A 15,200-nucleotide genomic window follows, 5' to 3' on the forward strand; every position below is an offset into this window, starting at 1 on the left:
ACTCCAAAAGCGAAATAGTTATCTGGTTTGTACATAGCTAAGAGGGGCCAGGAAACAAATAGTTTTAATTCCAGAGAAGGCTTTTTCTAATGAACTCAGTCTCTTTTTAACTATTAGTATTTCTGTATTTTAACTTATTTTCCTAAGTAGTGATCACTTTCCAATCTTCCGTTTTGAACTTCCTTGCATTCCATGTAACAGCACTGTATTTCAAGATGTCTTTTTAAAAAGGATCACGGCTTAAAACTCCCATAGGTCACAACCCCTTTAGCAAGTTTCAAATCCTGATTTCTCTCCCTGGAGATTAGCAGGCCTCTCCCATCAAGAGAAAAACAGAGGTCCCCTCCTCAAGAGCCATGGGATGTTTCCAGAAGGCCAAGCTGAAGAGAAAGGAGTGCATCACCTACAAACTGCCTTGCCTGATCTTTTACTGTGTCACACAAAAGGAAAAAGGCTGTGCTGCCAGGGATCAGTCCCTTGCCAGTGTTTTTGGACAGCAGCCTCTGGGACACACCACGGCCATTGCACAGACACGTGGACAACGTCAATAACATCACTATCAGCTGCAAGGAGACACAGATGACCAGCCAGCCACTCCCTCCTCCCAGCCTCCTTTGTGTCAATAAATCTTAACCCGGCTGTTTGAGCAATGTTTAATCATAAACAGTTGGGAACATGCTTCAGAATATAAACAAAGGTGAGTAGGAGAAAAATGGAGAGTGCAGTACTGAGAGCCACTCGCCACTTGCTGCTGAGCCAGGTAACAGAGAGCAGGAAACAAAGAAGTGCTGGGGAACAGCACACAAGCACCTGGTGTTCATTTAAAGCAATGACCATGCAACAATAAAATATCCAGGACTGCAGCCATGGAAGGATTTCAAGGACTAAATGCATTAACATTCTTGGTTCTCTTAAAAACAAAGAAAAAAGAAAAATTAGGTTGTTTAGAACACCCACTCAGATGCATGGAAATAAACTATCCTCATTGATCTCATCCCACTGCCATTTACAACAGTCATCTTGATTCCCTTCTGTGTTGCTAATCAAGCTAAAATTAACTCCTCTCCTGCTTACCACACATGCTAGAGCCACAAAAATCAACACGGGGCAGCAGGATCAATTGTTTCTCTCTACAAGTGCAGCCCACCTTGCTCATGTGGTAAACACGTATTTAGGATTTACAGGATCTCTCCGGGGTTTTTAATCATGTTTATCATGGGGCTGGGTAGCTGTCTAGACCGGGTAACAGAGTAAGAAGCTCTACACTTCAAACGCTTCTGAACAACTTGTAGTCATTACTGGCCTCTGGACCTCTGTAGAGCAGGCTGCAAAAAAGTGGGGATTTCAGTCCTCTTCAGCCAGGGTCCATCCTGAAAGAATCCACAGCTAAAATGTGTCTTAAGGCAGCATCTCCACAAAGCCCTGGAGGACTCTTCATTCCCAGAAGTTTGGGGCTTATTCAGAGAACACAGAGATTTGTTTATATGACTGTCACTCTAACAACACTGGTACAAAAAAAAAATCATATCTGAGTGTTCAGTTCTAAAGCAGCTTCATTTTAGATCCCCATGTGATGTTTTAAAGGAAAAATGCCAAACCAAAACAAAATCCTAACTCTACCAGATAACAGCCCTTAAACAAAGCTGAAGTACAGATCAAATTGGCAGAACTATGGAGTGGAACAGAAGTTTCAAAGAGAAAAACACTCCGTGGAGATAAATATACTTCAAGTGTGTGCTTGACAGCAGCCAAGGTTTTATGGTATTGGAAAAATACAGTACAGTGATAAACAACGTTAGTCCATCCACCCCCTTGGTAACTTGCTGTCCCACTAAGTTAGTGCAAGTGCACAGTGAAAGGCACCTCTTATGAAACAATGCAGGATGACATTTAACTCTGTGTTCTGCTCTGGCCACCTCATCGTGCACCAGTCCTTCCTCAGACACCAAATTCTACACTGTAAGGCTGAAATAGCAGTCCTGGGTCAGGAGCACATTTTGCTCAGCCCTTGCAAAGGCTCAAAGGTTTGACGTGTCTCACCTTCCTGCAGGATTTCTCATTTCCCACTTTCCCCAGTCCTAAGGGAGCACTGCCAAACCACAGCTCCCAGTCCCAAAGACAACACGTAGCCCCTGGCTGCTTCAAGACTCCTGGACCATGGCTGCAATGGCAGCACCAGGCAGTGAGTCTGACATTGCTTTTCAGAGATGTCACAGAATTGCTCGACACCAGCTCTGGAATACACACACATTTACCCATTTTCTGGTGCACCAGAAAAGGCTGCCTAGCCCCCATTCACACTCAATTTTTCCCTGATCCAAGATAAACCTGGAGATAAGAGCCTAAGTCTGGATTCCATTCTACCACAGCAGAGACCACAAGAAGTGATTCAGCCTCTGCCGCCACCTCTCATTCCTTCCCTGCTTCTGTGAAATTCAAGAGTCCTTCTGAGAGGCTTTCCAAGCCTCTGCTAGTCCCTGATCTTGGTTAAAATGAAAAAGGTCAATATTAACTATTTTCCTTCTTTGCTCATTTGGCAGAAACACTCAGCTATGTTTCCCCCTCAATCATAAACCACAATTAACACCTAACTCAGTGCCAAAAAAAAAAAAAAACCCCACCTGCACCCACGCTCAGAGGAACTTCCCTATACCAGCTTCTACACAGAGTTCTGTTTTCAATAAGAAATTAAACAGTACACCAAGAATTAAATATGTACTGACAGTATGGAACCAAATGCAGGGCCACAGTTGGCCTCTACAAGAAGCACTGGTTATTCATTTCCATACCTCACTCAATACCAAGAATTGTAAATCTTTGCTTAACTGCCATGGAACTTTCAGCTGGCTGCAGATCCTGCCCCTTTCACCACACAAGTCTGGCCACGGATGCCACAGGCAAGCAGCAACTTCAATTCTAGTCCCATTTTCATCCTAACTTCCATTTCCTCGAGAAGACTCTTCCTTTATTACTACAAGTATTCAGAGTCTTGGGACATTTTTGTACCCTGGAGAATAAAGGGAAACGAACCATTTGAAAATAGCAGTTCATAAAATCTCCTAATAACCTTTTCAGAGAGAGGCACTTGTTTCAGCATCTTTGCTGGATACACTACAGCAGTTTGATTCTCATGTAAAATCTCATTTACCATGCCATCAAGTTTCTTCTAATGGGCCATTCATCATAGTAGGGCTTGCTCTCAAGTAGCCAGCCCAATACCCTGAAAGGTCTCACACAAGTCATTTAGCAGACTCACCCTTCCAAAGCCAGGGAACTACCTATAAACACATTAGGAAAGGCTGTGCAAAACAAAATCACCTCAGTAAAGCTCAGGGAAAAAAAAATCCTAATTTCCACATATATATGCCAGAAAAAGCCTGTGTGTAGGATGGTACTAACCTTTGAATTCAATCAGACTCTCTAAGAGGGTTCTAACATGCAGAGCATGACTATGATGTATTTTCCTTTGAGGCTGGCTCAGTTCATTTAGAAAGTGATTTGGAAAAGCTATTGTACTATTTATATACATTATAAAAAACTACCCATATGGAGTTAAAACTTTGCAAAATGTTCACACAAGTCCATTCCACTCCCTCTGAAGACATTTCACAATCCATTCAATACCCATTAGAGGAAGCCAGGATTACTGTTTTAAAACAGCTCTGAGGGTTGTTTAAATGTTTTAAAAGCTGACAGCTTCTAGATTCAGAGCCAAACAAACATTTGGGGCAACAGAGAGCCTCTTACACAAGTGTCTACAAAGTGATATCCACCTGCATCCTTCCAAATATTGACATTTAAAATAAAGGTTAAAAGACAATCCCAGGCACAACCTTCCCTTCTACTAAAAAATAGAATAATTTTACTATGATTCAGATGATGATGTACTGAACTGGCTGGTGAAAGACCACCTAGCAGGATATGGTTAAGATTGCAAACAATAAAAAACAATCTCAAGATTTCTAAGGTATTTTAAGTCCTGCCAATATATACAACTGTGCTGAGGGGTTTAATCCTCAGAAAGAGTTTAACCAACAGAAGTGACAATGACTCTTGCAAAACAAAGCATATGTGGAAGTTGTCACCCCAGTGGTTTCATTATTTTTGAATTAGGAAAGTTTTAGAGAGTTACCCTGTCATATTACTGGCATAGTTTAATGTTCCCTTTCCTTTGTTTCAGGAGAATATACAGAATTAGAGAAACATTTTACTTTAATGGATGTACCTTACCTGGAAGATTTATATGAACTTTACAGTTCTATACAGTTCAAACTACAGTTTGCAGTATCAGCTTTTTGGGGAACAGAATTCTGGCCATTTTCTGCTACAATTTCTTTTTAATAGGAATTCTCATCCTTACACTGTAGAACAAAGCAGGAAGAAATTGAGAAGAAACTGTAGTCTCTTAAAGAAGAGGATGCACCCACTTGGTGACAAGAGACCTCAGATTCAGAATCAATATCCACCAAAACAAACTTGTTTCCCAACTTCATCTCGTGGCTGTTTGCAGTGATTTTTACACAATTGTAAACAGATGATGTGCAGGTCTAAACTACTCGATTGTGCCTATTTTCAACAGCCAGTCTGTATATGCCTTGTTTACACAAAACACACAAAAAATAATAGCAGTTCTATTATAAACCAGTAGCAATCAGAAATTTTCTCCTAAGAATTCCTATGCCTGAAGGAAACTTCAGTGCTTGCCTTAATATTCCATAAAGGCATTAGCAGCAAAGCATGCACTAGCCTTTGACTTCCTTTGCAGGTCTTCCCAGGACTGAAACAGTTTCATTATCTTGTCTCATTAGACGGTGTCTGAGGGAGACATGGGAAAAGAAGAGCTATAGTAATTATCCAGATGAATGGACAAGGCAGAAGGAGGCAAAGCCATCCAATTGCCAGGCTTGTTGACAGCCAACACCCCTTTACACAGGGTGGGCAGGCAGCCACCAACACCATCTTACACCAGCCATGAGACAATTAAAAAAAGGAATGGGATCAATAAATACACAGCAGTTGGCACATCTCCCACACCAAGAGCCTACCCTTACTAGCTTGGGCTACGCCTCAAACTGAATATGAAAAGCAAAATCATTTTTGGTCTACCCATCAGGTAGAAACAAAATTTGCTTTCTGTGTCTAGTCCTTTTCTCCTCCCACGCAATCAGGATTCCGAGTGTGTAAGAGTCCAGAGTTCTTATGCCCTCGAGAGAGGAAAGGCCTCAAGTTGCTCAAGAACAATTCCTTTAGCAAGTGCACAAACTGGCTCTGCAGGGAGTCCAGTCCTGCTTAGACAAACTGTTGGTGGCTTCTGTATGTGGCCTAAAGGGAGACAGAAGATGAAAACAGTTTGTGTGGGAAGATTTCCCAAGGCTCTCCTTGAAGTGGCACGAAGCAGAAAAAAGGGGTACAGCTCCAAGGTTGTATTCCAGAGGGAGAGCTGTCCTTTTCCACAGTGCTTAAACCACCTCTGCAAGGCTTTTTGTCTCCTCATTCTGTCCTGAAAGATGGAGTGGATTGTACTTGCACATGAAAACAGCCTCTCATGCTAGAAGGTTCTTGGAGCAGCATAGTAAGTGGCAATAATGTACTTTAAGTTTCCTTTCACTTTTCCTCCTATCCTAATCACACAGCATACATTAACAGAAGCAGACAAAGACTGTCCATCTTTGCTCCTTCAGTTAAGGCAGAGCTCCTAATTAACTTCTACATTATTTCTCCCCAGCTGTCAAGATGTCCTCAAAGAACATGAAAATTACATATCTGGTACATTTAAAGGAGGGAGGAAAACCACCAAAGTAAATTGCACACGCACAACAAACAACAACCCAAGAAATTAAACTGGCTTTTAAGTTACTAAAAATAGACAGGATGGGAGGGAAGGGACTATCAATCAAATCTTAGAGTTGCTGAATATTCAAAGAACAGCCTTGTAATAGACTGTTCTCTCAAGACTGCTTGAAATTTTTATGATAAAAAATGAGGACATGAAAAAAGGAGCAGAAGGATAACGAAGAGCAAAATACACATGACAGAAGTGGATACAGAGTATTAATTAGGCCATTAAGATACTTAAATGTTTTACTGTCCAATAAAATATGTATTTCATAAAAATTAAGTGCCATGCAGAAGGAATGCACACATGCATTTACTGAGCAGTTCTAAAGAAATCAAAGATGTGAATTAGTAGCAAAAAATATTTGTGGACAAGAGTGAACAGACATTAGTGAAATTGTATTTGTACTATGAAAACAAAGAATATGCATCTGGATGGAAATTTTCACTCACATTCACTTAAGGGAGAAATTAATCTGCTCTATAAGCATGTCATCAATCTGCTTTTATGAGGAGTCTGCAGTCAACTGAAATAGGGAGACTTATAAATACTTGAAAAAACAGTTCAGTGATTAATACTGAGTTATCGACTGAAGTGAATGCATTAAGACCAGACAATAATTTGTACTCACAATTAGTCGATTAACCATGTCTGGAAGTACATCAAGATGTCTTTTCATAGCCCATATACAGGAGACAGGAAAAAATGCTTCAGCTTTTTCATCTTACAAATTTGTCAAAGAGAAAAAAAAACAAACCCAGAACACTGCAAAAATGACACCCGGACCTTCAACTCCACATTTTCCCTGGTATCAGTCTTGCAGTCAGTTACATAAGGGCCCATCAGCCACTTCAGGTGCATAAACCAACATTTTAACCTAAGTTTACCTGTCAGGAAACACTGCACAAGCTCAGGGGACTTCTAAGGCATTTGCTGCAAAGCATATGCAACTGTAAAAGAACAAAGACCATCACCACCCAATACACTGTGGACTAAGCTTTACAGCACATTTCTCTGCCATACTTTTCTTTCTTTACAGTGTACATCCCAGTCGTGAATTTGCAACTTCATGAAACTCCTGGATGTACAAGGACTGAACCAAAGATAATAAAACAAAGCTGGTGTTGGGCATGGCTACATGTGAGAGAAGCCTCTGCGCTCTGGACAGCTGTTAAGGAAAAGGAAAGGAAAGAATCTGTACTAGAAGCAAATGAGAGATTTTTCTCCCTTTTCATTAACATCACCAGCTCAGAAGCACATGATTTTTCTTTTTTTTTTAACCACATTTCCACTTGGATTGTAAAGAAAAGCTGTCTCATCCACGTCTAACCAGCAATGAGGTGAAGCCTGGCCTGTGAAGCATTTCTGGTTACGGTGCCCTCGGCTCTGATGGCAGAACACCCAGATGCTGCTCAGACACTGAGCTAGAAGGAGCTCCGAGTAAATCACCACATGCCAGAGGAGCTGATATGGAGCTGAGTGCTAGCAGAGCTCCCCCCAGAATAGGAAAGCCAGCTGGAGGGAACTGTCAGCTCTCTGAGTGGTTTAACAAGCACCTCACCAGACTGTGTCCCCTTTGTCACCCCACGGTGTCACAGAGCAGCCCCCAAACCCTCTCTGGCTGCGCTCTCTGCCATTGCCCTACAAACTCCTCCCAATAACAGACATTAATTACCACACACTGACCACCAATGAGCCTTTATTTGCATGGCATAAGTGGCAAATTCAAGTAGTTCCCTGCTCTCTACCAACATCCTGTTGCCACATCTACTCCTCCAGGAAACTGTGACACCGAGGGAGAGAATTTGGCACCCCACAGAACAGCTCCGACGCCAAATGGCCAGCGGAGCAGTTACTGGGAGCTTGCTTACAAAGACAACAGGCACATTAATCTGGCTGTCATTTATGCTTTCAGTTATTCAGTGCAAGGCTGCCTATCACATTTTCTGGAGAGTAAAAAACAAAGCAAACAGCATTATTTTGATTTGTTACCAGGACTGATGCTCTACACTGAGTACGCTCACACAGCTAGCACCAAAATAACCAGGATATGAATTACTACAGATTTCATCATTTTTATTTCCCATTTTCAGAACAGCAAAAATTTTCACGCTCATTCATCCTCTAGATTTATATGAAAACATAACAGTGCCCACAGGAAGGAATCCACAGTCACCTAAGGATACGTGCCATGATTAAGAGTTTGCTAGCACAAAGAAGTTACACCAGCACAACTTGAATCCACATTTATGACTTTATAGCCGAGACTCCACACAAAACTGTACAAGACAAGTGTGGCATGTTCTCCTTATATTAATCTTTTCATAATCAACAAAGCTGAACCAAGCCTGCTTTAAAAAAATCCATAAGAACATACACTGAGTTTTGCATAACCTTAGTTTATATTCACAACCTTACTTACAGCACAGCTATTTTTGAATCAACAAATTGAGCAGCAGTTTCACACGAGAGAAACTTTTCCTCAAACATTTAATATAACTCATGACAAATTGAGCTGCTTAGCCAAAAATTATTACTTGACATGAATTCTGTAATTAAAATCAGGTAATCCTTTATCACATCTTGTTGTGCAACAAAAAAAAAGCCTGTTCTCAAAGACAGTCTTTGAAACTAAGTAAGAGCATTAAAAATACAAGATGAAGAACTAAGAAAGAAAATCTTTAAAGGGTTTCTAGCAAGAGTAAAACCACCATCCACAAGCTGTAGCACAGCAAACAATGTATTTCAAACAAAGAACAAAAAAAAAAAATTGCAAATGCAGATAATGCAATATTTAAGAAGCAAAACTACCTGAGGAGTTACCAGAGACAACGTACATATGCAGTGTTTCAGAAACAACTAGTTCTGCAGTCGTGGTTATGTGGTAAAAGCATTTCCTTAGTGTGTGTACACAGGGTGTGTAGCTGCCCCCAGATGTAAAGACACCCTGCCTTGTACCCACTGTGATGGCATTGCCCCAACCACAAGAATGGAGCTTGAGTGGTTGGTGAGCTCACCAAAACACTGCAGTGCATTGTGCACACCTCCATTTTCCTAGAACACGACATTTTTTTAAACCTGAATTACTGCCTCGAGTTTCTGGATATCAGATTGTACAGCCACGTCCCTCAGAAACTGGATCTAATTCTCAATTTTCTGGTTGCTAAATCCCAGTTGTTGAGACATTGAGACACCCCCACTACCCAAACACTGAAGGGAACTTGTGCACTCACAATACGGAAAGATTAATGAATGTGTAAAATTCTGCAGGATCAGCACCTTGGTGTGTGGTCAGAGTATTGGACTATTTATTTTTGTCAAGTTTATTGAGCACCTAGAAAAATCCCATTATAAATAAAGCAGCATGCTCTTAATAAAACTTGACATGCATGGTAAACTTTCAATTTATAATGGGGTTTATATACATAATTTTTTCTGTTTTAACTCTATGTTTTAATTTGATTTCATACATCCATATATTTACTTCCCTTGTATTTATTCTCAAGCTTAAAAAGCTCCTCCATTTATTTCCTAAATGCTAGAAGAACTACAGATTTAAAAACTTGTTTTTATGCTTAGAAACCTCATACTGAAAGAACCCATTTACACTGAAAAACACCAACTTCAGGCTCCATTAATTACGCTACTGCAAAAATTCTAAATGGTTACAGAAGCAATAAGCAAATATCCCTTGAAACAGTCCCATACAAGCATCATTTTCCAATCTATTGAGCTCACAGTTCAAAAAGCTCAAGTGCTATTATCAGGCTATGCTCAAGCAACATTTGCAGGTTTAGTCAATAGGACTTTTGTATTTAGCAGCATCTGAAGACCTGACTTATAGCTTCTTAAAATTCAGGTCAGCAAGTTTAACTTTCAACTGTTACAGTTCCTTCTGTTCTGGGGGACAAAATAAATAAATACTCTTTTAGTTACTGGAAGTGCCTAACTTGTTATTGCCAATTGTTTTTAAAACTGAGTCAATTTTGAAGACAACGAAGAAAAATTTGATAATTCATCATTAACCTGATCCTGTAAACACCTGATTACACCATTAATTTGAAGAAATTACTGTCTTCAACAGGAAAAATACTCCAGTTAATGGTTCCTGCTCTTACATTTTTGCTGGTATCAAGAGTTTTTAAAATCTAGTGCATATTCTCCTGTAGTTTTGAGCTCTCCTCCTTATAGAAAAATACACAGATATTTATATACAGATTTCCAGCTCCCACCAGCACAGCAAAAAAAAAATCACAAGCTATAAAAAGAGCTTCTAGCAGATCTTTAATTTGATTTGAAACACTTATTTTTGATGTAAGTACTTCCATCATTTCATCTTGATTTACGTTTGTAATGTCTGCTGTAATATGGCACTTATTAATTAAACTGATTAAGGATCTCCAGCTGTACCATAGGTCCTCCACTCTTCCACCCACTTTGCTCTGAACTGTCATTAACCTCTAGGAAATGTCCTCTTTGTTGGTTATTACTGTTTAATTATACTGTATAGTTATGTCATCACATCTGTGAAATACAACCTCCCATAACAACACAGCTGTGGTATATGATACTCCTGCCCAGCAGTAAAATCTTGGTTACAGCAGAGAATCCACACACACCATGTTGATGGAGGAAGTGATACAAAGCTTTTCAAAAGCCCTTGAGTTTGAGTAGGGCTGTTGAGACAGGAGGTAAGTACAGCCTTCAAGAGAGGTCTCAAACTCCCCCTCTTTCCTCCCTTCCTAGCCCTCCTGACAAGATCCTCCATACATTTCAGGAATTACTTCTCAACTTAGAAAACAGAACTTGTATACAGAAATAGTAAAGTGAGAAGGAACCTCAGAAAGCAGAATTTATGAGCTCATCATCTATTTTTTAACGAATAGTATGAACTACAACTGAAAGACACTTTTTCCTGGAACCCTCTGTTTCCATTCATGATCTCATGATGCACAAGCATTTCCTCTGCTTGTAATGTAACAGCAGCAGTGACTGCAGTGGTCCAAAGAAAACAGCACTTTGCACATTTCTGCCATCCTTTACAGGTGTGGGAGGAAAAGGGAGGACAACCACTCAAACAACTGGTTTTTAGAATATTACCAGCAAGAACTCTCAACATCACAAGGACCTCCCTGTAAAACACTGGATGTTTTGAATTCAGTAATTCCTGAAATGTAACATAAACTGTACATTCTGCTGGTACACGGAAAAGGTGTGGCTGTATCAAATAGGGCAGGAGTGTTACCATAACATGCAGAAAACATTGTGTAAAGTCTGTGTACTCCAACCTGTCCTCCCTTTGTCCTTCTGACATTAGCTGGCAGCAAGCACACAGGCTTCTCTACAGGAAAAAAAAAAGGCACTTTGTATTTACTGGGGAGAGATTTTTGTGTGTGTGTGTGTGTGTGCACGTGTGGAGAGGCTGACTGGGAGAGAATGGTCTGATTTTTCAAGAGGGCAGATAACGAGATAACAGCAGCCAGTTTCAAACCTCAATCAAGACTGTGAACACCAAGCTTCAACAAGATTTTCTTTTTCCTGGTCTGGGTTACAAACCCTTGACTGGCCAGTAAGGAGTTGTTTACCTGATGGAAGCAAGGGGGCAAATTCCTTTAGATTGATGCAAAACATTTTCTTACTCTGGAAGTCAGAAAGGGAGGAGCACCAAGTTTATTTATGTAGCTCAAACAGCAGCCAAGCTATGAGGATGCCTTATTGTGTAGAGTTCAGAAGTGTACATTAAACTCCTCCCTTTAAAGCAATACAGAGGGAGAGCTGCCATTCCCACTCCAGGAGTCAGGAGCAAAGGGGAGAGAAATAAGCAACTAGATTGCTGTTTGACATAGTTTTCTGTCACAATGGTTATGATTAACCAAGTGAAGAAACAGACTGACAGGGAGGATAGAGACCAGACACCAGAGCCAGAGGGAATGACAACAGAAGTGCCCAGGGCTTCGGGTGGTCTTGTTTTACAAAGCCATATTAATTAACCAGGCACTAAAGGACATCTCTTTTAGAAAATGAAACACGTTAGAAACCAAAATGCCTCAGAGAGTGAGCAGCTAGGGAGCTGTAACTAAATTACTCAGTACAAAATGAAGCAGCCTGCAGAGGAAATGAGTAATTAAAAAACCCTCCCCGGAGCAACAGGCTGGAGAGGGATAACTCCAGGACCCTGGTTCTGGACGTAAACAGTACCAAAGCCAAAACATGACAGATGAAAACAGATGTTTTATACAAACAACAGCCCCCCAATCTCCTGCCTTTACAGTGCACTCAGAGATGGCATTAGGTACAGGGAGTCTGGAACAACCTGAGGAGATGCACACAAGAATTACATCACCCACCACTATCACGCTGCTGCCCTGGGGTGAAGCACTGCAGTTGCTGGACAGTACTCAGGAACTATAAACAATGTTTTCAGAGGAAGAAATAGATTAACATCAACCTCATTCTTCTTTCTGCAAGAGAATTTAACAGAGCACAGGCCCTGGTAGCACGGCAAACCCTTCTGCACCCCTCTCCCATTCCTTAAGGAAGAAAAGACACCTTGGGCACCTGCTGTCCTGGTGAGCAGCATCTCTCCCAGCCTGGCCTGACTCCTTTTTTTTTTCTGCTACTACAGAGAGACACCAGGAACAACACTTAACTTGCCAACCCTTAAGTAAGCAATTCTGGCAAAGTGGTTTCCAACTTTTTCTGCCAGATCTTTTCCAAGGAAGACAAGCCTTGGGTGCAACAAGTTTTAGCCCACTGAGAGTCCTTCCTTCTTCTCTTTCTGAAACCCTTAAGAGGCACCAGCTGAACATGCAGGCAAGCATGGAGGATGACGACCATGGGGAACGCCCTGCAGTGAGGGGCTCACAATTTCACACTTTTTCTCCAGACATGGCTCCCTCAGAGGGAGCAGCCCCAGTCCCAATGAACACCATCCCCTTTCTCGGACGGGAAGGTGAGGACATCCCATGTTCATGCCGAGAACCTCATCAGAGATGTCCCTCACCACCACCTGAGGCCCTGCACCAGGCGAGTGCTCCTCACCCACTGTGACCAGCTTCAAGTGAAGGGACCTTCACTGTCCCCCAAGGCTCTCTGTGAGCAGGGGGATGCTCCACTGCACACCTCAAGCCCCCCACCTCATTCAGAGGCAGATCCTCACCATCCCCTCAGACCCCTGGCGGGCAGGGGGACTCTTGACCTGTTTCCTTCTTCAGCTGTAGCCCCTCACCATCACCTCAGGCCCTTCTCCCGGCAGACACACATCCCCTGCGTGGCACAGGGGCAGCTCACCGTCTGCTCCGTGGGGCGAGGGACCCCTCGCCGTCCCCTCCTCGAAGGAGCCCCCGCTCCGCCCAGCCCCGCGTCCCCTCCCCGGTACAGAGGGTCCCTCTCCGACCCCCGGGGCCGCTCCTGCCCTGCGGAGCGGGCCCGGCCCCGCCGCCCCCGGCACTCACTGCGGCGGGAGCTGCAGGGCCGGGCCGCCGCGGCGCTGGAAGGCGCCGTCCACGAAGACGCCGTTCTTGCCGAGGCAGCGCAGGTAGAAGTGCGGCTCCTGGAAGCTGAGCTGCAGGTGCCGCCGCGAGATGAAGCTGGAGTGCCCCATGTTGACGTCCACCGAACCCTGCGAGGAGTTGCGGCCTATGGTGACGGCCGGCTGCCGCATGAGGAACTCGAACTCGCGGCCCTGCAGCCGCGCCAGCACCGGCCCGGTGCAGGCGGCGGGCGGCGCGGCCGGGGGCGGCGGCCCGGGAGGGGGCGCGGCGGCGGGGCTGCAGGGCGCCGAGCGCAGCGCCAGCAGAGCCCGCGCCCCGCTACTGTCCTCCCCGATTTCGGCCATGTTCCCCGGCAGCGAGCGAGCCAGCGTGCCGGCCTCCGGGGCGGGGCCGGCGGGGCGGGGATGGCGGGGACGCGGGGCGGGGATCCGCGCCCGCCGCCGCCTCCCCCCGGCAGCTCCGCCGGGCGCGGCCGCCCCGCCGCGGTCCGGGGCGCTGGGCGGGGGCGGCAACGGCGGCCGCGCGGCGCCGCCTGCGGGCCAGGGCGGGCAGCGCAGCACGGGCAGGTGTGAGGGAGCGGCCCGGGCCGGCCCGGCGGCTCCCGGCGGTTAAACCGCTCCGTGCCGGCCCCGGGGCCGCAGCGCCGCACGAACACGCCCCGAGCTGCGGGCAGATCAGTCGGCTCCGGGCTTTCTGCGGGCAGGGGCCGGTCCGTGCCACGGCACGGTTGGGGTCACTGACACGGGCTCGCTTCAGCGGCCTTTTGGTGCCTCTGCACGGAATCATAGACTGGTTTGGGGTGGAAGGGACTTTAAAGATCAGCCAGTTCCTGCCTCTGCCTTGGGCAGGGACACCTTCCGCTATCCCAGGTTGCTCCAAGCCCCGTCCACCCTGGCCTTGGACACTTCCAGGGATCTAGCGACAGGCACAGCATCTCTGGGAAACCTGTGCCAGGGCCTCCCCACCCTCACAGGGAAGAATTTCTTCCCAATATTTCACATAAATTTCCACTCTTTCAGTTTGTACCCATTACTCCTTGTCCTATCGCTGCAGTTCCCAACAAGGAGTCTCTCTCCAAATCACCTCATAAACAACTCCCTGTGCTGGAGAGATGCCCCAAGCCCAAACCAACCTGCTCCAGGCTTTCTGTGCGGCACACACATCCTCTGGCTGGGGTCTGGTCCCTGACGTGGGCTGGGTTCAGTGGCCTTTTGCTGCCTCTCTGTGGAATCACAGAATTTTGGCTTGGAAGAGACACTAAAACTCATCTGGTTCCATACCCCTGCCATAGGCAAGGACAACTTCCACTAGACCAGGTTGCTCCTAGCCCCACTCAACCTGGCCTTGAACATGTCCTCAAATAACCCTGGACTGTTTGTCAAGGCTTGCTGAAGGGGGCGATTCATCCCACATACACAAAGGTGTGAGGTTTAAAACACCTTAATGCACTTTTATAGAGTTTATATATCTATATAAATCTATACACTCATGTGAATGTTTATAATCATATAGTGTTTTTATATAGCTTTATACTCATACAGTTTTTCATTATAAGGGACTGCTTAGGTAATTGAACTTGCATTACAGCATTTCTTCAAATTACTTTTTATATTTCTGTAAGATTATGTATTATATTTCTATCCATATTTATATTAATGATAAAGGTCATGTTCTGTGCCACAACAGCATGTATTTGGCTCATGTATAGTCTGTGCTATACATACATATCCGTACATACATATATCCAGATTAAACAGCTAAAATGTTTCTGTATAGGCTGGTGATACTTTGCAGAATCCTGAATAGTTAAGTAATCAGAAAATACAATGAATTTGAGAAACTTGGGAGAGGGAGAAGCTGTACTTTTGTAT

General features: G+C 44.1%; 1 protein-coding gene across 1 annotated transcript in view; it reads right to left on the reverse strand.

The window, feature by feature from the left end:
• FOXK1 (forkhead box K1) overlaps nt 1-13,673 on the reverse strand; it is a 47,633-nt gene extending 33,960 nt beyond the window's left edge. Inside the window, exon 1 of the mRNA XM_062503526.1 lies at nt 13,291-13,673. Within this exon, the coding sequence (XP_062359510.1) occupies nt 13,291-13,673 (383 nt within the window). The remainder of the gene's footprint in view (nt 1-13,290) is intronic.
• Between the last annotated feature and the right edge of the window lie 1,527 nt (nt 13,674-15,200).

This window comes from Cinclus cinclus, chromosome 16 (genome assembly GCF_963662255.1).
Source record: "Cinclus cinclus chromosome 16, bCinCin1.1, whole genome shotgun sequence".
NCBI classification, from domain to species: Eukaryota; Metazoa; Chordata; class Aves; order Passeriformes; family Cinclidae; genus Cinclus; species Cinclus cinclus.